The 26,635-nt window shown below is 39.4% G+C and overlaps 1 protein-coding gene and 1 non-coding gene across 3 annotated transcripts in view; one reads left to right on the top strand and one right to left on the bottom strand.

The window, feature by feature from the left end:
* The window catches only part of FREM3 (FRAS1 related extracellular matrix 3), an 84,120-nt gene that overhangs the window by 32,996 nt on the left and 24,489 nt on the right, over window positions 1–26,635 (top strand). For both annotated transcript variants that reach the window (XM_047717551.1, XM_047717550.1), the window contains exons 3-5: window positions 19,249–19,395; window positions 22,907–23,137; window positions 25,761–25,886. In XM_047717551.1, coding sequence (XP_047573507.1) covers window positions 19,249–19,395; window positions 22,907–23,137; window positions 25,761–25,886 — 504 coding nt within the window. The remainder of the gene's footprint in view (window positions 1–19,248; window positions 19,396–22,906; window positions 23,138–25,760; window positions 25,887–26,635) is intronic.
* Window positions 9,397–9,499, bottom strand: LOC125094571 (U6 spliceosomal RNA). The gene has a single exon (XR_007125587.1). It is a non-coding gene; the product is annotated as a U6 spliceosomal RNA (small nuclear RNA).

Below are 26,635 nucleotides of genomic sequence, written 5' to 3'. Positions count from 1 at the left end.
TTCCCCCAGAAGCAACAAAAGATGCTAATCAGTGTGAACACAGAACCTTGATTTGCCAGTAAATAAACTGGAGAAATTCTGCTATCTAGTACCATCATAGCAGGTACATGGAGGCTCATGTATGAATCGTTTACTGCATGTATAGTTTCCTATGCAATGACAGACAAGAAGAGAGGAAGACTTGTATACAGCTTTCTAATGTAGGTACTCTGAGCCATGTTAAAAAGCCTCATAAAAAATAAAAGTGAAGCGTGTCTTCAACTCTTCTAAGAAGGCCTATCTCTTCTCAAGAGTGTGTCAGAGAAATGGACCCCTAGAAAAGAAAAGCATGGGCCAGTGTCCACATATAGACGCAATAAAATACTAGCAACCCAAATTCAGCAGCACATTGAAAAGATTATACACACCATTATCTAGGAGGCTTTATCCTGACGATGCAAGGATAGTTCAACATACATGAATCAATCAATATGATATGTCACAATAACAGAATAGAAGAAAAGAATCATATGATCAACTCAACAGATGCAGAAAAAACATTTGACAAAATCCAGCATCCATTTGTGATAAAGAGTCATAACAAATTAGGCATAGCAGGAACATATCTCAACATAATAAAGACATATATGACAAGCCACAGGTAACATCATGCTCCATGGTGAAAAGTTGAAAGCTTTTCTTCTAAAATCAGGAACAAGACAAGGATGCCCACTCTCACCATTCCTATTCAACAAAGTAATGGAAATCTTAGCCAGAGCAATCAGGCAAAGAAAGAAAGAGAGAAGGAAAGAGAGAAAGACCAAAAGAAAGAAAGATCAGAATTGGAAAGGAAGAAGTAAAATTGTCTTGATTTTCAGATGCTATGATTTTATAATATAGAATATCCTAAAGATTCAACAAAAATCCATTAGAGCTAATCAATAAATTCAGTAAAGTAGCAGGGTACAAAATTAACATACAAAAATCAGCAGTGTTTCTATATAAAAGCTATTTATAGATTCAATGCAATTCCCATCAAAATTCCAATGGCATATTTTACAGAAGAGGAAAAAACACTCTTAAAGTTTATATGGAACCACACAAAGACCTCAAAGAGCCAAAGATATCCTGAGAGAACAAAGAGGAGGCATCACACTTCCTGATTTCAAGCTATCCTATAAAGCTATAGTCATGAAAACAGTTATAGTACTGGCATAAAAACAAACAAATGGACCAGTGAAACAAAATCAAGAGCCCAAAAATAAAACCAAGTTTACACTATGGTCAGTTAATGTTTGACACAGAAGCCAAGAATATTCAACGGAGAAAAGAGTCTCTTCAATAAATGATGCTAGGATAATTGGACATTCACATGTAAAAGGATAAAACTGGACCCATATTTTAAACCACTCACAAAAATTAACTCAAAATGGATTATAGATGGGGCGCCTGGGTGGCTCAGTGGGTTAAGCCGCTGCCTTCGGCTCAGGTCATGATCCCAGGTCCTGGGTTCGAGCCCCACATCGGGCTTTCTGCTCAGCAGGGAGCCTGCTTCCTCCTCTTTCTCTGCCTGCCTCTCTGCTTACTTGTGATTTCTCTCTGTCAAATAAATAAATAAAATCTTTAAAAAAAATGGATTATAGACTTAAATGTAACACCTAAAACCATGAAACTCCTAGAGGAAAACATAGGGGCAAAGTTCTTGACAAGAGTATGGGTAATTATTCTTCAGAAATGAGATCTAAGGTACAAGCAACAAAATAAAAAATTGATACGAAACTACACCAAACTAAAATGCTTCTGCATAGCAAAAGAAACATCAACAAAGTGAAAAGATAACCTGTAAAATGGTGGGGAAAAAATGCAAACCATGGATTTGATAAGGAGTTATATAACTTATACAACTAGAAAGAAAGAAAGAAAGAAAAGAATGGAAGGAAGGAAGGAAGGAAGGAAGGAAGGAAGGAAGGAAGGAAGGAAGGAAAGAAAGAAAGAAAGAAAGAAAGAAAGAAAGAAAGAAAGAAAGAAAGAAAGAAAGAAAGAAAGAAAGAAAAAAAGAAAAAAGAAAGAAAGAAAGAAAAGGGAGGAAGAAGGACTGTAGGAAAGGGGGAGGAAGGAAGGAAGGAAAGAAGTGAGGGAGGGAGGGGGGGAGGAAAGATGAAGGGGAGAGAGGGAGGAAGGAAGGAAGGAGAAAGAAAGAGGAGGGGGAGAGTGGAGGGGAAAGGGAAAGGAAGGGGAGAGGAGAAAAGAAACCCAATTTAAAAATGGGCAAAGGACCTGAACTGACATTTCTCCAAAGAAGATATATGAAAGGCCAACAAGCACATGAAAAGATGTCCAACATCACTGGTCTTTAGGGAAATACAAATTAAAACCACAATGAAATCACCTCATGCCTGTAGGAATGGCCATCATCAAAAACACAAGAGATAACAGATGCTGGCATAGATGGGGCAAAGGAGAACCCTGGGTCTTGCTGGTGGGATTGTGAGTTGGGACAGTCACTAAGGAAAACTGTATCGAAGATTCTCAAAAAAAATTAAAAATACCATATGCTCTACCAGTTCCACTTCTGAAGGAAACAAAAGCACTAACAAAAAGATCTCTTCATCCCCACATTCACAGCACCGTTATTTACAATAGCCAAGATATGGAAGCAACTTAAGTGCCCATCAATGGATAAATGAATAAAGAAGTTGTGGTATATAGGCACAACAGAATATCATTTAGCCATGAAACAAGGAATTCCTACCATTTTTAAGAACATGGATGGACCTTGACAGCATTATGCGTTAAGTGAAATAAGCCAAAGATAAATACTGTATCATCTCACTTAAATGTGAAATCGAAAAAAGAAAAAAGAAAAAAAAACACCTCATAGAAAAAGGAATCAGATTTGTGGTTACCAGAGGAGGGTTGCTGGGGGAGGGGGAATTGGAGAAAGCTGGTCAAAAAGTACTAGCTTCAAGTTACAAGATAAATAAGCACTAGGATGTCATGTACATGATGACCACAGTTAACACCACCAGACAGTACATAGGAAATTGTCATGAGAATAGATCCTAAGGGTTCTCCTCACAAGGAGAATTTTTTTTTCTTTTTTCTTTTTTCTTTCTTTTCTTTTTATTGTACCTATATGAGAAAATAGATGCTAGCTGAACCTATTGTGGAAATCATTTCACAATACATGTAAATCAGAATGTCATGCTGTATACCTTAAACATTTCTCAATTAAATTGGGCAGGAAGAGGGAGCCGGGAAAGTATGGGCAAAGAATTAAAGAAAAGTATGGTCAGTGGGTATCTATTGATGCCTCAAGATAATGAGAAATTTAAATCTTAAGAAGGCTCTTATTAACACTCCCAGATTGACATTTCTCTTTCCCTGGGCTGGCATTAATAGATTGAACTTTCACAGAGGAAAAAATAAACAAGAGTCTGTATACACCCATGTATGGTATCAGGAGGAATGCAGAGGTTTTCTGAAAGCCTCAGTGCTGATCAGAGGTTGCCTGATGAACACAGTGAGCAGAGGAAGAATCTGGGATCTGGAACATGAGTATAACTAAAGAAAACTTAGTTACAATGTTTCACACCAGTGAGGCAGAGTCTATAACCACAATCAAATGCGGGAAAATTTCACAAGGAAATTCATCAGTCACAGAATCTTGTTCTGATTTTTTTTTTCTGTAAATGACACCCTCATTTTGCTATCCTTATTAAAATATGAAACTGACTATTTTGTAAAACTAAGATTTGCAAGCCACAGAATTTAAGTTAAAAAAAAAAAATCTAATCCTTAGCTCCAGAAAATACAAAAGGATATATCCCAACACTTTAAGTAATCCTTGCTAATACATCTCTTCTTCATCTCAAGTTTTGCCCTGGATAGTTTTGAATGTATATTTGGTCTATTTTATATAAAAACACTCTAAAATCTTTGTGTTGTATCTCTAATCTTTCCTAGCATTTTCAAGCAGTGGTAAAGGTTCAGTTGGTTTTAGAAACATAGATTTTTCTTTTCCTCTATTAATATTGTCTTTTTTTGAAGAATCTGAGTTTAAAGCTTCATAAAAGCCCTTTGGGCAAATTAGGTGGATTAAAATGATTCATCTCTGTCACTGGGGAAAGGTATAAATTCTTCCCAGAGAATTCAAGTTGCAGTGGCTGTATGCTAAATACATCTGAGTGGATTGCAACAAATGAAAACAGGGTCCAAACATCTAAATATGATTAAAAGGACATGTTGGGAGATGCTTGCATCTAGAATAGTTTCAGAAAAGCTTGATGTATCAGAAAAAAAAGAAAAAAGGAAAAAAAGAGGGTAGGGGGCAGGGATTATGGTGACTGTATTAGTCAAGGTTCTGAACCCAGAAGCACAGGAGAGTAGGAGGGGTGTGTGTGTGTGTGTGTGAGGGAGAGAGAGAGAGAGAGACAGAGACAGAGAGAGACAGAGAAACAGAGAGAGAGTGAGGTATTGGTTCACACAGTTGCGGAGCTGACGAATCTGTAGTTCAGGTAAAATTGCAGTTTTATGTCTGAAATCTTCGGGGCAGGCCAGGAGGTGGGAAACTGAGGCAGGTTTCCATGTTGTAGTCTTGAGGTACAATCACTTTGGGGAAGCCTGTCATTGCTCTTAAGCCTTCAAATGAGTGGATGAGGGCCATGCATGTCATGCTTTACTTAAATTCAACTGACTGCAAATGTTGATCACAGCTAAAAATACCTTCACAGCATCTAGACTAGCGTTCGACAAAAACGCTGGGCTCTGTCAGCCAGCCAAGGTGACACAGAAAAGTAACCATCACAGCAGAAGTTCTGCCAAAAGGTTTTAACCATTCCTGAAGCAAATACAAGTCCCCCCACCCAACTTGATGAAGAGCCAATCAGGGCATAATGGTGTCTCTTTGTCCCAGGCTGGACTACTACTACTTGGGGAGCGCAGAAGAACTAGTAAGCATTTACAGAGATCATTACTGTCTTGGCTTGTCTTGGCAAAATTCCTTTCCCAGATTCTCCCACTGTGCTGCCCGGGGTGTTTGGAGGCTGACTGCAAATCCTTGTGTGGCTTAAGACGTGTTTCTCCTCTTTTCCCTAGTGATTCTTATTCCCACTGTGTTGTGTCACCTGTTACTAATACACAGAAAGAAATCCAGAATCTGGAAAATTATGAAAATAATCATTTTGGAAATGGTAGTCTTGATAGAAACAGCACGTTTTAGTCCTTGATTCATGACTTCTGCCTGGGCCTGCCTAGGGAAACCGAAAGGCCATTTACCCGAATATAACTGTGGAAATTCCATGCTGTGTAAAAGACCTTGGTGTAAGGGGCAATCGTATTTTTGTTCTATTGCTGGCACCATAAAATTCATATGCTCTTAGGAGGAAAATGTTCTTTTTCCTTACAAACTCCAAGGAACACTTTTTGAAAGAATTAATATGCCTTATAGATTGAGCTTTCATTTTATTATTTTTAAAAAAGCAAAATTATAAAAACTATTATGAGTATTATTATACCCACTTAGAATCACAGACCCAAAGACCAGATATGACCTCAGAGATTGTACCTATCTACCTACCTACCCATTTATTTATTTATTTATATTAGTTTTATACCCAGTTTTATATTTCAGCATGTTCATTGAAAGATATGGAAGTGAAGCACTACCTTGAGATTTTATCATAAACCTCAAGGAAGCTACCCGATTAGATTCCATTTGGTATGGTACAGGCAAAAAATAAATTGAGAAACCTCTTTGTAATGCTGCTTACGGAATCACCATTCCTTATGTTCTAATTCTTTTAAATACAATGTATACAAATACTAACTAGTCTTCTAGAAGCTGGAAAGATCTCATGCAAACACAAAGGATGAAGTAAAAATACAGGACAGTCAGATGCGTGGTAAGGACAAGATAAAAGAAGCAGAGAGGGGCTTTAACAAAGCACACACACACACACACACACACACACACACACACAGCAGGAAGGAATAAGTGTGAAGGGAAGACACAGAGAAACAGAAAGCCTAGACTATATTTTAGACCACAGTCAGATTTCTTTCCACATTTGAATGTCTCCTGATCATTATACATAATGGTATATCCAATGTCAAATTCCACAGCAGCATAAATCAAAAAATATATAACCCAAAGCCTTCAAAACAAATATTGTCTTCATAAAATATATCTTAAGCAATTGTTACGCTGAATTTTCCTTATCATTACCACAGCAATGAGTTCAGTCTGTCACAGACCTATTAGCATGTGCTATTCTACCATTTTTTATTCTGTGAATCTATAGCATCATTCAATGTGATGCCTAACAGAGCCACTTCCATTTTCCATAAGGGTCTATAAGATATATGGATCTGGCATTTGATTGCTTTAGTGGAACTCACTGGGACCATTTATACCTTGTGCTATAAAAAAGGAATTTTTATTTCTAGAAAATAGTTTGCCCAAGAGTTTGTAAGTTGAATGGAAGTGTTTCATTTATCTAGCAATTGTTGATTTGTGGTCTGGCAGAAAGAAATTGCTGACAAATGGAATGCCTCCCTGGGGCGGGGGGGCGGGGGTTGGCCGCTAAACTCAGTTTATATTCTTTGCCTGATAAGGGCTTGCCAAGAACTAGGCTAATGACATCTGTTGGCTCTCTGGCTTGCCCATTTTTATAATGCCTGTACGAACAACAGAGATGACACAGAGCTAGGCTGTGGTTTACTTTAACTTCCAAACTCTCCTAATTATTGTCTTGTCAGACCTTTAGAACTCTACCAGAGGTCATTCCCCATTCATTTAGAGCTTAGTTACATGGTTCCAAAGTTTGGCCAAACCCACTTACAAGAGTGTGTGAATACACTTGGTTCTACAATCCGGGCTGTGATGAGAAGACCTTTATTTTTATGCCTCCACAAAACTTTCTTTTGACACTTTTTTCACATGGCTCCTTCCTTCCCAACACTTACAAGTCAAATCGCTTTTGGAACAGTCATATATCTCCTTTGAGCTAACTGTGGACATAAGCTGGGATGGGGATGTGACATTTATCTCTTTTGTTATAGGAGAATAATTGATTCTAACTTTCACACTCACTATTTCAGAGCTGCTAGTCACTGACATTAGAGTAGACCCGCGGGGAGATGTGCCCTGTGTTGAACACCTATAAGAAACTGTAGGGGCTTAGGGTGCCTCAGTGGCTCAGTAGTTTAAGCATCTGCCTTCAGCTCAGGTCATGATCTCAGGGTCCTGGGGTTGAGCCCATCATTGGGCTCTCTGCTCAGTGGAGAGTCTGCTTCTTTCTCTGCCCCTCCCCCCATACATTCTCTCAATCTCTCTCTCTCTCTCTCTTTCTCTCTCTCTCTCTCTCACTTTTGCTGTCTCTCTCAAGTAAATAAATAAAATCTTAAGAAAAAAAAAAAACTCTAGGAGCTTTCTTTGGCTAGGTCTCCCTAAGATATAGAGTGTATTATGGCTTTTCAGGAAATAATTGCTTTTCATTATATATACATGTATAATTTTTATTATACTGTCTCACTCCTTAAGCCAATAAAACACAAACTTATATGCCCAGTGTGATGTGGTCAGTTTCTAGAACATGAGCAGAACACTAGACTGGGGTGGGGGGAGTTAAATAATACATACTATAGAAATGTAAAATAATATTTTTATTATTTTTTCAAAGGTCTCTCTAGAACTAGACCCTCAAACTTAAAGATCAGTTCACAGCCTGTACACACAGTTGATCCCCAAAGAGGAATTTGCTGTATATGTTACATTGCATTACATTCTCTAGAAGGAAGAGTTTGCTTCAACATCCTCCTTGAATCAATCCCATACAGTCTTGAGAATGAAGAAAGCAGTTTTCTCCCTTCCAGTTAAGCCATGTGGAGCCCCAAATCCCAAATAGAAATGGCCATTGCATATGATCATACAATCAGTATCTTTTTACTTTCCTAATAGTTGGGAACTTCTGCTAATATAGTGTTATCCTTTTTTTTTTTTTTAATTCTCTAAAATCTTGCTCTTTGAGTACTTTGGATAGTTTTGTTTTGTGTCAAGAGCAGAATGCGGTGCCCCTATTGAGGCATGCAAAAGAATCTTTAAAAATCTTCTGGTCTATATTTTTTCCCACTGCTTCCACTGTGCTAATATTGAAGTACTCTATTTTAGGAAGGTGGAAAAGGGCACGAAAAACTTGTACTGTTATATATAGCAGTAATGTGTTCAGTTTTTATTCTTCAAAATGGAAGCCAAATTTATCATTAAGACAGTTTGGGGAGATCTCCAAAAAATACCAAACACCTCTTTAAAACTGCATTGCACCTGCCACCCCCCCCCATCCCACCCCACACCTGCTTCCTCACCTATCCCCCTACCCTGACATTTCCAGAGATTGCAGAAGTAGATAGAGAAACATGGTCTGGGAGGTAAAATTGCTGTGGCTTAGAAGAACACAAGGAGAGAAACGACTGCAGATGTCTCATCTGTGTGCTCTTCTTAGTTCCCCCGCTTTTCTGAAAACCCTGCTGTGTGATTGCACAAAACAACCTGCTATTGTTCCTCAAGAAGAGAATGGACATGACCTGTGTGTTGGAGACACCTCTCCTTCCCAGCTTTGAGTCGTGGGTGGTTGCACTGTAAAGCACTGAAGGGAGGATCAGGCAGGCCCATGGAATTATTGAAGAGAAGTGAATTATGTGAAAGAAATGGGAGTGGAATAACATCCTCGAGCAGGAAGGGGATGTAGTGTATCTCACCCAACAAAGCACATTTTTCAAATTGCTACCCACAGCTCCAGGAGCACTGGAGAACGGCTGGGGGAAGAAAACGGAGATCAATCTGACAGCAGTTTGACTTTTTTTCTTACCTAATTTTGCTAATTCTTCTGTCTCAAGTTCCTTTCTTTTCCTTGAAATTATAGCTCTACTGGGGGAAAAGATGTTATATTTATTATATTTATATCCTGTAGACATGCAGCTTATCAGTACACAACAAGCCTCGAATTCAGAATAACACATTTCATCACAATAAGACACTGTGAAGCATTTTCCAAAGACAATTAATATCAGTTAATATCTTAACTGACACTATGTGACAACTGATAGTTCCAGGTATTATGAGGAGGAGGTGCTTAAGGAATTCAGATGTATTTTAAAGTTGGTATCTGTAGAAGATAAATGCTTATGATGATGAAGCTATTTGAAAATGTCAGGGAATATTTAAAAACATAAGTATAATATTAGATTTTCTTTGGGTAATTATTAAACATTTAAGATCAAATATCCTAGTCAATTCAATTTTTTTTTTTTTTTAAGTTCAAGGCCATGAGCCGTTAACATTTGATAATAGCGGCCACCTTATCATTCAGTACTTTATTTTACTCATTTGAGAGTCAGCATTTTTTTTTATTCTATTTGTTTAATATGGAATACTTCACGAATTTGTATGTCATCCTTGAGCAAGCTCCATGCCAATCTTCACTGTATTGTTCTGATGTTAGTGTACATGTTGCCATAGCAAGTATGAGATTCAGCATTTATTAGCTGTATTTTTTTTCACACTAGCACTTTCTTATTGTTGTGGGTTTTTAAAATTTTTATTTATTTTTTAATTTCTTTTCAGTGTTCCAGAATTTATTGTTTATGCACCACACCCAGCGCTCCATGCAATACGTGCCCTCCTTAATACCCACCACTGGGCTCACCCAACATCCCAACCTCCCGCCCCTCCAAAACCCTCAGATTATTTTTCAGAGTCCACAGTCTCTCATGTCTCCCCCTCCGATTTCCCCCAACTCCCTTCTCCTCTCCATCTCCTCATGTCCTCTGTGTTATTCCTTATGCTCCACAAATAAGCAAAACCATATGATAATCGACTCTCTGCTTGACTTATTTCACTCAGCATAATCTCTTCCAGTCCCGTCCATGTTGATACAAAAGTTGGGTATTCATCCTTTCTGATGGAGGCATAATACTCCATAGTATATATGGACCACATCTTCCTTATCCATTCATCTGTGGAAGGGCATCTTGGTTCTTTCCACATTTTGGCAACCGTGGCCATTGCTGCTATGAACATTGGGGTACAGATGGCCCTTCTTTTCACTACATCTGTATTTTGGGGGTAAATACCCAGTAGTGCAATTGCAGGGTCATAGGGAAACTCTATTTTTAATTTCTTAAGGAATATCCACACTGTTTTCCAAAGTGGCTGCACCAACTTGCATTCCCACCAACAGTGTAAGAGGGTTCCCCTTTCTCCACATCATCTCCAACACACGTTGTTTACTGTCTTGGTAATTTGGGACATTCTAACTGGTGTAAGGTGGTATCTCAATGTGGTTTTGATTTGAATCTCCCTGATGGCTAGTGATGATGAACATTTTTTCATGTGTCCATTAGCCATTTGTATGTCTTCTTTGGAAAAGTGTCTGTTCATGTATTCTGCCCATTTTTTAACATGATTATCTGTTTTGTGTGTGTTGAGTTTGAGGTGTTCTTTGTAAATCCTGGAAATCAGCCCTTTGTCTATATTGTCATTTGCGAATATCTTCTCCCATTCCGTGGATTGCCTCTTTGTTTTGTTGACTATTTCCTTTGCTGTGCAGAAGCTTTTGATCTTGATGAAGTTCCAAGAGTTCATTTTCACCTTTATTTCCTTTGCCTTTGGAGACATGTCTTAAAAGAAGTTGCTGTGGCTCAAGGAGGTTACTGCCTATGTTCTCCTCTAGGATTTTGATAGATTCCTGCCTCATGTTGAGGTCTTTTATCCATTTTGAGTTTATCTTTGTGTATGGTGTAAGAGAATGGTTGAGTTTCATTCTTCTACACATAGCTGTCCAATTTTCCCAGCACCATTTATTGAAGGCTGTCTTTTTCCCACTGTATATTTTTCCTGCTTTGTCACAGATTAGTTGACCATAAAGTTGAGGGTCCATATCTGGGCTCTCTATTCTGTTCCACTGGTCTATGTGTCTGTTTTTGTGCCAGTACTGTGCTGTCTTGGTGATCACAGCTTTGTAGTAAAGTTTGAAATCAGGCAACATGATGTCTCCAGTTTTGTTTTTCTTTTTTCAACATTTCCTTAGCAATTTGGGGTCTCTTCTGATTCCATACAAATTTTAGGATTGTTTGCTCCAGTGCTATGAAAAACCCACAGTGAATATCATTCTCAATGGGGAAAAGCTGACAGCTTCCCACTGAGATCAGAAACATGACAAGGATGCCCTCTCTCACCACTCTTATTCAACATAGTGTTAGAAGTCCTAGCAACAGCAATCAGACCACAAAGAGAAATAAAAGGTATTCAAATTGGCAATGAAGAATTCAAACTCTCTATTCGCAGATGGCATGATACTTTATATGGAAAACCCAAAAGACTCCACCCCCAAACTACTAGAACTCATACAGCAGTTTAGTAACGTGGCAGGATACAAAGTCAATGTACAGAAATTAGTTGCTTTCTTATGCACTAACAATGAAAATACAGAAGGGGAAATTAGAGAATTGATTCCATTTACTATAGCACCAAAACCTATAAGATACTTGGGAATAAACCTAACCAAAGAGGTAAAGGATCTGTACTCAAGGAACTACAGAACACTCATGAAAGAAATTGAAGAAGACACAAAAAGATGGAAAACCATTCCATGCTCATGGATCAGAAGAATAAACATTGTTAAAATGTCTATACTGCCTAGAGCAATCTATACTTTCAATGTCATTCCAATCAAAATTCCACCGGTATTTTTCAAAGAGCTAGAGCAAACAATCCTAAAATTTGTAGCTGTATTTTCAAAATTGTGTCATAGCAATATATAATCTCTTTTTTACTTTAAGGGTTTTTTAAATTTTTTTTAATTATTGCATTTTTAAAAGAAGAGATTACATCAGAAAACTAGAATTGGTAAATAAGTTACATCAAAATTAACTCTTCCTGAATATAGTATTTAGGTAAAATACTTAGTGTAGTTTCCTTTTTTTTTTTTTTAACCCAATAGCAGATAATTGTGAAAATGTATATGCATTATACTCTTGAATTCAAGAAGTTAGAAATTCTGCAGTTAGGTGTTTTTCTCTATTATTATTTCCATAGTTGATTTCTAAGCTATTCCCATCCCAAAAGTTGCCTTTGTATTTCCCTTCTCCTCACTGTGCACTCAGATCTTTCCATTGTCCAGACTGGTCCCATCAGTTCTTGTTCACCAACTCCTGTCTGCTTCATCTCATTTGTCTCCTGTTTTTAAAAAATTAAAAAAAATTTTACTGGCCTATTGCACACTTCCTAGCCCAGCACTCAGCACATATCAGGCACCTGGTACATGTTGGTCCCTCTTTACCCCCATCCTCCATCCCCCATTATGAGCTTATAGGTTCTATTTAGAACATTAAACATTAATTATGTTCTCCATAGTTCTCTTCTCAACAATTCCTTCTCCTGACTCATGAAGGAAAAAAAGAAAATAATATTAGTTCAAACCATCAAAATGACACACCCACACTTCCCTATCTACAAGGCCTCTCCCATCCAGTGCCTCTTATGTATTTCTCTTTACCTCAGTCTTACAGATGAGGGAAGAGGGCTGGAGGCACATGCCTAGGGCTTCGAGATCACGTGTGGGAGGGCAGCCTCCAGTCTTTCCTCCTAAATCTGATGACCTCGTGCTTCCTCTTTAAAAGCTGCCCAGGATAAGTGTGATGGGAAACCAGATCCCATGAGTAGTGCTCTTGTCCCCAACTTTAAACTCTGATTTTCCCACAGGAAAAATAGTTTTAATGTACTTGATATTGTGGCCTTCTAATTTTCCTCAGATTGACTGAGATCAGGCTAAACTCTGAAGCCAATAAGAAATGTTAGATTACGAATGCCAAATTCAAATCCAAAAGGTTTCTTTTGTCATTCTCCTAAAACAGGAGTATGAAGCACAGGAAGATTTTTATCACAGATGCCATAAAATCCTTTACACCAGTGGTTCTGAATGAGAGGTCATTTTTCTTCTTCAGGGACATTTGGCAATATCTGGAGACAATTTTTTTTTTTTAATTTTTGTTATAGTTGCAGTTGGAGGGCAGTGGTGGGTGAAGGACTGCTGTTGGGATCCAGTAAGTAGAGGTCAAGGATGTTGCTGAACATCCTACGATCCACAAGACGACCTCTCACAACAAAGACTTCTCCAGCCTAAATGTCAGTAGTACTGAGTTTGAAAAATGCCACCCTAGGGTATAACTAGATATCTAGCTATGATAGTTTGATAAAGCAATTAACAAGGTATCAACCTTGGATAAGAAGATTATAGTTCTGCTTGAAACTGTTCCTTTTTTCCCTCTAGATGATAGTCTTAGATCAGACTTCCACACTGTGATAAAACTAACTTGCAGCCTTCTTATTTTCCATTCTATTACTTATTTTCCATCACTGGCTCCCAAATGCAACTGTCCCCAGAGTTTAGTTCTGGGTCCTCTTTGTTTAAGGTTATTTCCTCATTGAAGTACAGAACTTTGTCTATGCAAAGTCATGTATAAATTGGACTTTCAGGCAATCCAGGCTCTGCACTCTTATTCATTATACATTAAACCAGCTTTCATTACCTGGAATGTAATCGTTAATGCATCAGCTGGCTGGCTTCCTGCTTCTGGGTGCAGGGGAAGGAGCTGCACCTGTGGGGAATGTGCTCAGTGGAAGCCTGTGAGGGCAGAGCTAAAGCCTAGGAAACCATGTCTCTGGTCCCCACTAGGAGGGCCCTCAGTCATGTCCCCCTCCCCTGCTTCCCCCTCAGAACTCCCTGACTTCAAAAGCCAAGGGCCCTGAAACTGACCCTCACAAGTGGGGCCTCCATCTTAGCGGGAGTCCCCTGGCCATTCCAACTGCCTCCTCTGTCTCATATTGCAGTCCCTCCTCCCCTCTACCTCCAGCCATTCCCCAGCAACAGATGGTGCAGAGTCAACCAAATCAGGGAGACCAAATCAGAGCCACACCTCCAGAGGCAAGATGGCTGGTAGAGATGGAGTCCTTTCTTCCACGGTCACCCTGGCTTGGAGTTTCAAAATCCAAGGACAGTCTGGTCTTAAGGCACAAAAGGGCAAGGCCTGAATCAGCTTCCTCAGGGCCCCAGGATGTCTGCTGTCAGGTGCTCATTTAACAGGTTCTGATCCAGTTCCAACATTGCGTGGATCCTTTGAGAGGCAGTGCCTCACAAAATACAAAGGTAGTATAATATGTACTTAGCTCTCTATTGTTATGCTTCAAAATTTGAACTTTAAAACGCCCTTTCAGAAACTCCCTGTATCACAGTACACCCAAATATATATTTCTTGGCTTTGTCCCTCCCCCAGACCTTTTTTCCCATACATCCATGTATCCAAGTAGCTGATGGACTTTTCCCTTAGACTTCTTACCACCCCTTCAAAGCCAAATCTGAAATTAAACTCGCAAGCTGTCTTTCCCTCCTGACTTCTCTCTATCTGCTCACACTACGCAGTTCCTCCAGGCCCTGGATTTGAGCTCTGAGTCATCTCTGATGGCCCACCTCCCACGTGCTGCTTCTCCTCTCCCAAATCTGCCGATTCTCCCTTACTTCTCTCTAAACCCACCTTTTCCTCCCCACTGTCACTGCCCAGTGCTTAAGCCCTTACTGCCTCATGAAATCTGTCCACATCATTTCTGAAGAAATTATATCTTGTGTCAAATGACAAAAATAATACAATCAGGCAACCAGTCTGATATTATTTATTCAAGGGGAAGCAATACATGTACTGGGGGAGACAGAGCCTCCCAAGCAGTGGAGCACTGTTCCCGAGGGACCTGGGGCAAGAGCAAGTCTCACAGAGTGTAAGAGGCAACTCAGAAACAGAGTGTGATTGGTGAGGAGTTTGGAGATATCCTTGTAAGACTTCAGCATGTTCTAATTTCTAGAGTAAGATAGACTAGGTAAAGGTGAGTTGAAGGCTTGTGATTGGTGTATGTTGGGTTTCCTTGACAGGTGCTTGGAGTAAGCACAGGCTGACTTAGGTTTAGCTTTGTGACGTGGACTGGGCCACTGGGGGGGTGTCCATGTTGTGGGTCCTGATGCACAAATTCCATAACACTTAGCCCAATGCTCAGCACTGTGTCTACTGACTGGCTGGAATTTAGAGTCATTATTTATAGGATATGTAAATGAGCATGAAAATGATCCTCTGTACCTAATTGATTAATGCATTAAAAAAAACTAATATGTACTTATTTTGTCCTGCCTCTCCATCAAAATGTGTGTGTCCATGTCATAATAACCTTCATGTGACCCGTTTCTTGAGAGCCTACTCTGTGCCAAGCATGGTGCTACTCATTTCCACCTTCACTATTCAGAGTAATCCTTACAATTCAGTGATGAAGATATTATTCTTGTCCTTGTTATTGTTATGGTGTTCATTTAACAGTCAAGGAATCTAAAACACAAAGGTACTTGGTAACTTTCTCGAGTCTATATCGCTAATTAGTCAGATTAAAGTCCCTGCTATTTCCATGTCTCCTCGCTGCTTCTTTGTATTATCCACACATTTTATTTTAGGAATATGAGTACAGAAAAATTATAGGAGACAAGAATTTAAAAGGGCCCCTCTTCTATTTTCACCTCATTTTGGCATCTTAATATTAAAGATAAGCACCATTTAGATATCTCTAGGTCTCTGAGACCTCCTCTCTGAGAACTGCCTTCCACCTCAATCTCACATGGCAGCAAAGCCACAGCCAGCAACACCATACATAACCAGACCCAGACTCAGCCACTGAGATGCCGAGATGCATTATCTATCTCTGCAGATCATGTGATAGAAAGATAATCAAACTCAAGATGAGTGGGGCCATACGCATGGACAAGTGGAGAAAGCCAGTAGGTCTTCAGAGAACACAGAACGAAGCAAACATCTCAAGAGAAATCTTAAGAAACCATATGGCTCCAGGAGGCAGAGACTTAGGGGAGTTGCTAAGATCTAAAGATTTTCATTACTTATGCCCATTTTTTTGAGAAATCTGTGTCATATACATTTGGGCTCAGAAAATGGTTTTGTCTCCAACTGTTGATTCTTTTTTATCATACATGTGTTGATTCAAAGGGTCTTGTTTGCAATAGATTTTGCCTAGTTCCCTTTTGAGGTATTTGGGTTGCATTGATCTGGGAGCATTGATCATAGGAGCGGCAGCTTGGAGTCAAAAATAGAACACAGAGTATGAATACCCTACTTTTGCATCAACATGGATGGGACTGGAGGAGATTATGCTGAATGAAATAAATCAAGCAGAGAAAGTCAATTATCATATGGTTTCACTTACTTGTGGAACATAAGGAATAACATGGAGGACATTAGGAGAAGGAAAGGATAAGTGAATTGGGGGAAATTGGAAGGGAAGATGAACCATAAGAGACAGGGGACTCTGGGAAACAGACTGAGGGTTTTGGAAGGCAGGGGGTGGGTGGTTGGGTGAACCTGGTGGTGGGTATTAAGGAGGCCATGGATTGCATGGAGCACTGGGTGTGGTGTATAGACAGTGAATTTTAGAACACTGCATCAAAAACTAATGATGTATTTTATGGTGACTGACATAACACAATTAAAAAAAATAGAACACAAAAATAGAAGTCTGCAGTCCAGAAAAGACAGGACCTTGCCACCACCCTGCATGAACCTGGTCAAGTCACTTCACTGTCCTGAAACTGTTTGCCTAGATATACAATGAGACTAATTACTTACCTTACTCTGTAGTGTCATTGTCAGAATAAAATAGAGATTACATCAGAGAACTTTGAAAAAGAACAAGTAAACGTAAACTGTTATTTTGACTCATGATTTCAAAATCCAAAAAAACTGTATACTGGAAGAATTAAAGTGGTTATAAACTAGAAATAAGAGCAATATCATATTTTTTTTAAGATTTTATTTATTTATTTGACAGACAGAGATCACAAGTAGGCAGAGAGGCAGGCAGAGAGAGAGGAAGGGAAGCAGGCTCCCTGCTGAGCAGAGAGCCCAATGTGGGACTCGATTCCAGGACCCTGAGATCCTGACCTGAGCCAAAGGCAGCGGCTTAACCCACTGAGCCACCCAGGCGCCCAACAATATCATATTTTTTAACAACATGAAAGGATTTCTGGTATATTCATCTTATATTTTTTCTGTATTTATCAGAATATCACAATAATATCAACAGTGTTACCTCTAAAACGAGAATACAGATGGAGAGTAAACTCATGAAATCCAGCAGGTGCATTTACCCTGCAGTCATACCTCAGTGAGTTCCTGGGACGCCAAGCAAGCATGATTTGTGATATAGCCAAATTATAATTTGAGCTGTCTGTCCTTTTACTTTGCAGTTATGTTGTTGGCAGGCACGGGGTACTTCCCCTCCTCCTACAGTGGAAACCGGGGCAGGTCACACAACTTTACTAATCACTCACAGATAAAAACATCTTACCGTCATATTAAATCAAAAGCTGTGTCAGTCTGGTCATTAGAATTCACAGCCCCAAGCAATAATTAAATTTCAGAATTTGTTCTGTGTTAAGCCTTCTCTGCAGCTATTAGCCAGAACCTGTGCCAGTGGGGGAGGGCAGACGCCAGCTTCCGCTCTCTCCATGACGGTGCTTCCCCTGGCTTCCTAGCAAGCTTTGTATCCTTGGGTTGGCCCCAGAGAGAGGAGATGGGGGAAAGAGCACAGTCTGGTAAAGGAAGTATTGTTATCATTTCATGTTAGGGCCCCTGGATGGCAACTATTTAACAGTGGGTTTTTTTTAAGATTTTATTTATTTATTTGACAGAAAGAGACAGTGGGAGAGAGAGAAGCAGGCCTCCCACTGAGCAGGGAGCCAGATGCGGGGCTGGATCCCAGAATGTTGGGATTGTGATCCGATGAGCCCAGGCACCCCAACAGTGTTTTCATGAGTTCCTTAAAGATTCCTGACTCTGGAATCTGCAGTTCCTTATCTTTTATGTTTCTGCAGTTGATGATAGAAATCTGGTGGTCAGCTTCCAGTGTCCTTCCACTGAGATCCCACTGCCTCCTCAACAGGGTCTGTTGGACAGATGACCCACCCCCAGCCCACATGCATGCTTTCTTTGTCCCAGTCTTTGTGGATACTTAACTACTTCCCAAATCTAGGTCCTGCCACTCTCCCTACACTGCCAAGGCCACGTAAGCTTTTTTGAAAATGCATTAGTCACATGGACCTACAGTTACAGAAGGACTTGTCAACTCTCCACAAGGTTCGTGAAGCCCACACCCTCTAGTCTGGGTGTGAAGACTGTAGCCTTACTCCATGCCCACACCTACCTTGGGCGGTGGTAGAGATTCCCACCAGCTTTTTCTAAAGTACTCTCTTCACAAATCTACCTTTCTTATCTCTATGTTGCCCTTTTGTAATATGCTTGATCTGACTTAGGGGTTCAGTAGTTGTAGCTCTGGTTAGTAAAGCTTTCTGTTGTACATTTTGCATATGGTAGTCTGCCCACACTCACTTCGTCATCTGGTATCTATTACACCGGTGCATCAGTTGAAACTGAGTCACAGAGAATCCTCTTCCAACATTCTTTTACAAGTGGTTATTTGTCATGCCTGATCAGTTGAGGTAACCTATTCTTTCTTCCTATCCACACACACTGCACAGCCCCAGTACAGGGCTAGACTGACCGTCATCGAAAAGGTCTGTGACCTGGTGCGGACAGGAGCAAATCAGATAGAGTCTTATATCCTAGTCTCTTGTTCTCCCCTTGGACAGTTTTTAAACATTAAGAATCTGAGTTCCAGACACCATAGCAGATCCTCACAGTGGTAAAATAAGGAAATATAATAGGAGCACGGTCTTCAAGGAACTTGTAGCTTGTTGGCAGAGCAAATGGATATGCGAACAATACAAAGGACTAAATCACAGGGCGGAGGAAGGAAATGAGGGAAGGAGGCAGGGAGAGAGGAGGCAAACAGAGCAACCAGTGAGCAAAGGATAGAAGTGTTGAATATGAGTGGAATTTTTAACTACCAAGGTTTGGATTTTTGGAACTCTAGAGCATAAGGCCTTTTAGGAATAGACCCAGATGAATAATCCCATATTAAGCAGGGAGAATAGGGCTGTAGATAGTGCTCATGACACTCTCTAGAAAAGCAAAGCACTTCTCCCTCTATTTAAAAAAAGCATAAATTTTAAAACCCTTGGCTTTAGGAGCAAAATGAAAACCCTACATTAGATGATTTTTCTATCTAATTCAATTTTCATCTAATGTCTCCTTTACCCCTATCAATTGCAGAAGGAAATAAACTAACACACCAACCTTTCCATCTGAACTGGGCTTGGATTTCTTTGGAGAAAGAGTACTACATTGTGGATGAAGACTCCACGTCTTTCGAAGTGATCCTCACACGCAGAGGGTATCTTGAAGAAACATCCTTTATCAGTAAGTAAATTTAGATTGGTTGTGGGCGATAGGTAATGGAATCTAAGCTTAAAAATGATTATGAGAGAGTTCCTTGGAAGAGAATCGACGACAGGTGTGGGGGACCCTCTAAAAAAATTGTGTGAATTTATGCCATAGTTTTTACTCCACATTAGTTACAGGATTAAATACACACTCCAACTTTTCATCCTCCTCCTCCTCTTCCTGTTTGCCTCCTTCTGGAAGGTCACAGTCTTTCTGTTTCAACCCAAACGATACCAGGAAAAATGCAACATTTCATAGCCATATACCACAATCCCCAAGTTACTCAGTTTCTTTTAAAATTGCTTTTATGCCTACAATATATGATTATGCTTCTTTCTAGCTATTTCCTTTGAAAAATTATTTGTGAATATGTGATATATTATTATGTTTTGTTGTATCTATTTCCTTCAATTATACATATCTGTTTTTACCCTGCTATTAGGTTCTAAATTCTTCTAAAACATTTACAGGATCAAATTTTTCTATGTGCTACAAAGACCTATGTCTCCTTGGGGTAAATAGATATAAATGCCTATGAAATACCTGTCATCATCATCATTAATAATTAGTAATAATGGTTCTAATAATGCATTGGATTTTTTTAAATGCATTTTATTTTTTATTTTTTTTTAGATTTTTAAAATTTATTTATTTGACAGACAGAGATTACAAGTAGGCAGAGAGGCAGTCAGAGAGAGAAGAAGGAGGCTCCCTGCTGAGCAGAGAGCCCGATGTGAGGCTCGATCCCAGGACCCTGGGATCATGACCTAAGCCGAAGGCAGAGGCTTTAACCCACTGAGCCACCCAGGGGCCCCAATGCATTAGATTTTTATGACATCTTTAGCTGCCACCACTTCCAGAGATCATTTTGTCTTTATTTTCATAACCTACTGAGAAGACAGATAGGATTGTGTTATCTTCATTTTACAAATGAGCATTCTGAGCTTCCCAGGCATTTGGAATCTAATCAGAGACCTGCCAACATATCAAAGCTGTTGGAGAGAAACCAGAAGGAGGTGGCTGAGAACAGGTGATTAAGAAAAGGCAAGCTTTTCTCCAGTCACCTCTTCAGGCCTGAGGCTCTGGGATAGAACTGTTTCCCTAAAAGAGGTCAGCAAAAGAGCACTCTGATTTCTAGGTGGCCCCTAGCCTCAGTCTACACTGCAGGTCACTTTGTCCACCCATAGTGGAATTTGCCAGAGTAACTTGAGCTGAAATATGCTTCCTTTCTCTTGTAGGGTTCTATCTTTATAATTTTTTTACTTCAGGGATTTCCCAGCGGCACAAGATTTGGGTTACTATGTCAAGGACTATTTTCATATCCTATTCAAGAAAAAACTCATCTACCTGTCTAGGACCATTTGGATAGTGGTAGAGTCAACTCCTGAGAGAGGTGTCCCCAGCCTCCCTACCTGAACCAGCCCCTCCACAGGTGCTATCCCCAGGCCCTGCTTTATTCTTCATAGCGCTGAGCATCCCTGGCAGGCATCATGTGTCCATCTGTCTACTGTCTATCCAGCTCCACTATGGCAGATTTCCAGCTCCACTATGGCAGACGCTACAATCTGGGTTATGCCGAACTCTGAACACAGCACAGGGTATACAGTAATCACTCAATCTGTGTTGTTAAGTGAGCTACATATAATCCACTCTTCTGTCCTACAACACACTACTTAATAAACCACATCAACACCACACTAGAGAACCTTACTCAGTGCTCCAAGAAGCCCTCCTAGTCCCCTCACCCCAGCCCATGCTGGGTTATTTGTGGATTAAATATAATGAGTGTAAATCAATCTAGCATAGTCGCTGGCCTACATTAAATACTCAGTAAATGTTAACTATCATTATTGTACCATGGCACTCACCAAATAGAGTTGAAATCATTTGTTTCTTACTCTTAGGGGTAGTAGTGGCTCTGCCGAATTCAGCTTTGCCTCCTCAGCACCTCACACTAGCCGATGTTCACCAAATATTAATGGTCACAGGCCTACTCTGTTTACACAGCGGTCCCAGGACCTACACTGAGGCTGTGGCTAAGGACACCACTCCCTCCTCCTCATCTTCTCCGAGTCCGACATAGGGCCACAGGAGGCACTTCCTCAATGTCGAACATTTATTCTCAGCTACCAAACTAGTACTGATGCAAGCCTTCTTCAAACAGTTTTAAGAAGTCAACGTGAGCTCTCTTATCTTGGAAATTATTTTCACACTTTATAGGTTTGGGTGTCTTTTCAAGATAGCAGGTTCTGATAGTGAGTAGAGGGAAGGACAAAAGGAGCTATGCACCTCATTTTATATAAAGCTTTTCACAGTAGCTGGTACCAGGCCAGGGTGGGTAGTAATATTTGATTTCACACATTCGAACAACAGCAGAGTCCTCCTCTTATAATGAGACCCAAAGTGATGAGGTACAGGTATTCTTGCTTCACTAGACATTCATTCAGATGTTAAAATCACAACCAAACAATCTAGAATACTGTGGAACTTTTTTGTGGTTGAGGGGAGCCTCTCTTCAGTCTGGAGGGGTTAGTACCTTTCACCTTGTGTCTCACCTTGAGTACTTTCAACACTATGTTGCTGCTGTTCCGTTTCTTTAGTGAGTCATTAATTCCTATTTCCTAACAGACCTCAAAACTGTCCCCCCACTCCATTTTTACCAACAGCATCCTACGTGTCTGCAAATTGCTATCAATCCTCTTACAATTATAAATTACTAAACACGGGAGGATTCAAGCCACCATGAGTAAAGATCCACATGAGAAAAAAAAATTGTTAATTAAAACTGTTGAAATTACTAGATACAAAATAATCACCCAAAAAAATGTTTATGGAGGGGTGCCTGAGTGGCTCAGTGGGTTAAAGCCTCTGCCTTCAGTTCAGGTCATGATCTCAGGGTCCTGGGATGGAGCCCCGCATTGGGCTCTCTGCTCAGCGGGGAACCTGCTTCCTCCTCTCTCTCTCTCTCTCTCTGCCTGCCTCTCTGCCTACCTGTGATCTCTGTCTGTCAAATAAATAAATAAAATCTTTTAAAAAAATGTTTATGGAATACTAATTCCATGCCAAGCACTGTTGTGATCACCAGGAGTGCATCAGTGAACAAAACAGCTGAAGATCTCCACCTCCATACAGTGCCCATTCTAGTGGCTTCTCTGAAAGCTGGAATGGTTTCATCCCATCTCTGAATCTTGAACACCTGACACAATTTGACATATCAGATGCCCTCGGTAAATATTTATAAAATAAATTAGTTAATAACTGTTTTCTGTTCTCTCTTGTCTCTCCTCCTTTCCTGCTTCCCTCTTGCTTCCCTCCACTTTTGCTGATATACACTCTTAGCCAATAAGTATAGTTTAGAAATGTCTTTTGGGAGCATTAAAAGAAGCACCTTCCATGTTACCTGTTTTTCATCGGCAAAAGAATCCATTTTGAAAGAATATTTCTTCATTCACTTGGCTTTACATTCATAATTTCCCACTTTTTTTAGGCATTGTAACCAAAGATGAAACTGCAAAAAAAGATAAAGATTTTAAAGGAAAGTCTCAGAAACAGGTCCATTTCAATCCTGGACAGACTACTGCCACATGGAGGGTGAGAATTATATCTGACAATGAATACGAGGCTTCAGAGACCTTCCAGATCGTTCTGTTGAACCCTGTCATGGCTGCACTGGAGTTTCCAGAAATGGCAACTGTTGAAATTGTCGACCCTGGGGATGGTATGTGGTTCCTGCTGATATGATTTATTAACCAGTACATGTTCCTGCATCTGTTTCAGGCGTTCATACCTCCCTGAGGCTCCATAAGCCACAGAACATGTTCATACCATTTAGGTTTTAAAGTTAAGCAATCACTTTAAGGCAGTAATTTTTCTTTTACTCTTAGGATTTTTGAAAAGGAATCTAGGAGATTGAAATAGATGTGACTTTATAAGCATTCCTTTAAAACATGCACAAGCCTTCATAGTTTGCTCTCTACACACACAGTATGGTGCCGTTTTGCCCCCAGATCCTCAAGACTCCTTCCTGGCCACTATCTTCCCACCATTTTCAGGGAGCACCTCACAGATCAGGGAGGGACTTTAGATATTCCTTGTCCTAGATGTGGCTGCTGGGCACCAGTCAACTTGTTGGCTTTACCACATGTTCCACAAAGTTCTGTTAGAGTTGTGCGTCATATTCTTGAATTCACAGACACATTTGATTCATTTATTCATTCATTGGTACAGCAAATATCTCCCAAGATAAATTTAAAAAGGAAAAAAGTTTTAACTAGTAATTGTGCCGTTGGCTGCCCCTTTTCCTGAAAGGAGAAGAAAACTACCTTAAGGAAGGTTTTAGTATTCATCTTTATTTTAATTAGACACATTGATTGTCATAATAGTTGAAAGAATTCAGGCATCCCCTAGAGTTACATGACTTACTACCAGAGCATAAGGCTTAGTTAAATTCGCAAGAATGCATGGAGAGTCCTCTGTCTTCGTATGTTCCAAACTGCATTACAGAGAACAATAGTATAATAGAATTTCTACAACAGGATCACAAAGCTTTCCATGGACCAAATAAATCTAGAAACTGTTTCAAATATCTTCCTTCCTTCCTAAACATCATAATTTATACTAGCATATTAAACTTTCTAAGAAATTCTCCTACAAAGAAAGCTGTTTAACTTTGTTTAATCAGTTTTCCCAAACTAGACCGTAGGCTTTTTTTAAATTTATTGTCCCCAAGGAGTATCCTATAGTTTCTTATAGTCTCTTAGAGTCTCTTATAACTTTCTCTAAATACAATTTGGAAAATACCATTCTATACACTCTGGGTTTTGGCAGACAAAAGTAGAAAATGTTGCCCCATTATCCAGTGAACAAGGTATCTTATCAGTTTTGTTGATAACAACACTTAGACACGTGAAGGAAAGCCCAATGTTAGGATCCACAGCTAAAGCAGTCAAGAGTTCAGAGGTAAGAAAGTGGGGAGATCACCATAGTCCTAAGCAATTAAGCTTCCTGGAGGAGGGAGGATTTGAGCTGAGTCTTAAAGAATGAATGGGATTTGGATTCATAGATGAAAGAGAGCAGGCTTTTCAAAATGGGAAAATAGAGAACATATCTGAACATCTCAGTTCATTAATGTATTTTTCCAGTTTTTTAACATGATACTAATAACATTAACTTACTTTTAGCTTCTTCCATGAAGCCAGCCTTTTGAATCAAAAGATGTCAAGACAGTAGACTACTATAGAAGGCTAAAATGGCAGAAAGAAAATTATCACTGGTCTTTTCCTCTGTAAATCAATACCACTATTTTCTAGAGGTAGATACCAGTATCTCTTGAAACTAATTTAGGCAGCAAAATGAAGAAGAAAAAAAATTAGCCCGTGATAACTAGACAATTCAACATCGAATTCTGGATTATAATTTAGTAATAGCTCCAAAAGAAGAAACAATGTCTATTACAATATTTTTCCTTCTTGCTCCCAAGGGGAAGAATCTATGTGTATATATATGTTATGAAGGAAAGAACTGAAGAAGTTAAATGTGGTTTATTTATTTATATTTAATTGCACAATGTATGCTTAATGAATAGCCTTGGCAAATGTTGAAAAACCCGGGAATATTCCACACATAATTCCATCAACAAGAGATAACCAATATTCATATTCATATTTCAGTGAATGTTCTGATGATGTGTATACATGCAGAAATATACACACGTGTGTATACATACAGATGCACACACAGAGCTTGGTAGATCCCAATAGGAATGTTATTTTAAAGATTAAAGGTAGGAATATGTTAACTATACCAGAACTAAAATAAAAAGCTTAATAAGAAAATTAAGAGAAAACCAGTAACTTATTTTTCTCAAAATATTAATTTCCACACAATATCAGTACAATAAGTGTTGAATAAAATGTTTGTTGAATAAAGCAGGAAAAAAAATGTTTTCTGCATTAATTAATTAGATTACCTGACAGTTGAAAGCATCAAAAAATTATATATAAGCAGTAAAAGTAAAGCAAGGGTAGAAATGTGTTGTCTCTAGAAGACCTAAAATTTGATTTTTAAAAAAAAAAGACATAATTGTTGCAAGATTTTCCCTTCCATTTTAGTGCTAGCTTTCCTTTTAAACCTTTCAAAAGCCTCCCAAACCCAATTCCACTGCTTCTCTAGCTCCACTTAATATGAAACATATTCTATCCCAACTACATCTCATATAGTTAATCATGTTTGAAAAATGTAGGGGTCAAAGACTATGTACATTTCTACTCAGTTTAAAATATCACCAGTTATCACCAGTCCACTTGAAGTCTTGCTGAAGTATCTTCTACCATCTTTTCTAGAATCAACGGTTTATATTCCAGAGGCAGAATACAAAATAGAGGAGCATGTTGGAGAGCTTTTGATTCCAGTAAGACGGTCTGGGGATGCTAGCCAAGAACTAACGGTCATTTGCTCTACACATGAAGGTAGGAGGCTTTGCAGGATGCTGACATCCAGGAATAAGATTCTTAGGCAGAACTGTGGGGCTGTGGGGAGTAGCTGTGTTGTAAGCCAAGCGTGTGGAGGACGGAATCCTGGATCAGCCCAGGACCCTACCCTGCTGGTTGACAACCTTGCAACCATATGCAGGTGCCCTAATTCGGCCATAGCTGGTTTCTTGAACCAAGGATAAAATTTCACTGGAAATTGGGACAAAAATACATGTTGTAACTACCTCATAACGTTATTTGAGGGTCAAATGAGACATTTTATGTGAAAATAATTTATATATGCTGGTAGAAAATATAAATAAGGGATTCTTATTTTTAATAGCCCTCATTGCACCTAAGAAACAAGGTAAAATAGTCTGTATGTGCTACTCAGTCTCTTCTTCTCCTCCCTCTCCACCCCCAACAATGAAAAATGCCCCCTAATCATGGGCCCAGGTGTCCCTATCCCTCAAAATAATGTCCCATTCTTTCTGACCTCTCCATTTCTATACAGTCAAAATTTAGCTGTCCTCTGTCCAGTCTGTCAAGGTTGTGTTTTTTTCACTCACTAGAACTAAGTAATAGACAAAAATGATGGACCTATAAGAAGACTACACAAATGAGAAGAAGAATAAACTATAAAAGTAAACTACATTTTTCTACACTCACACCAATATTTCACCTCCGACATCAGAAGTGTGCAGGTTTTTCCCATACCAAGCAATTCTCCTGTTTCTGCACACACC

Source organism: Lutra lutra, chromosome 2, assembly GCF_902655055.1.
Source record: "Lutra lutra chromosome 2, mLutLut1.2, whole genome shotgun sequence".
Classification (NCBI taxonomy): domain Eukaryota; kingdom Metazoa; phylum Chordata; class Mammalia; order Carnivora; family Mustelidae; genus Lutra; species Lutra lutra.
This window is presented reverse-complemented; position numbering and strand designations above follow the sequence as displayed.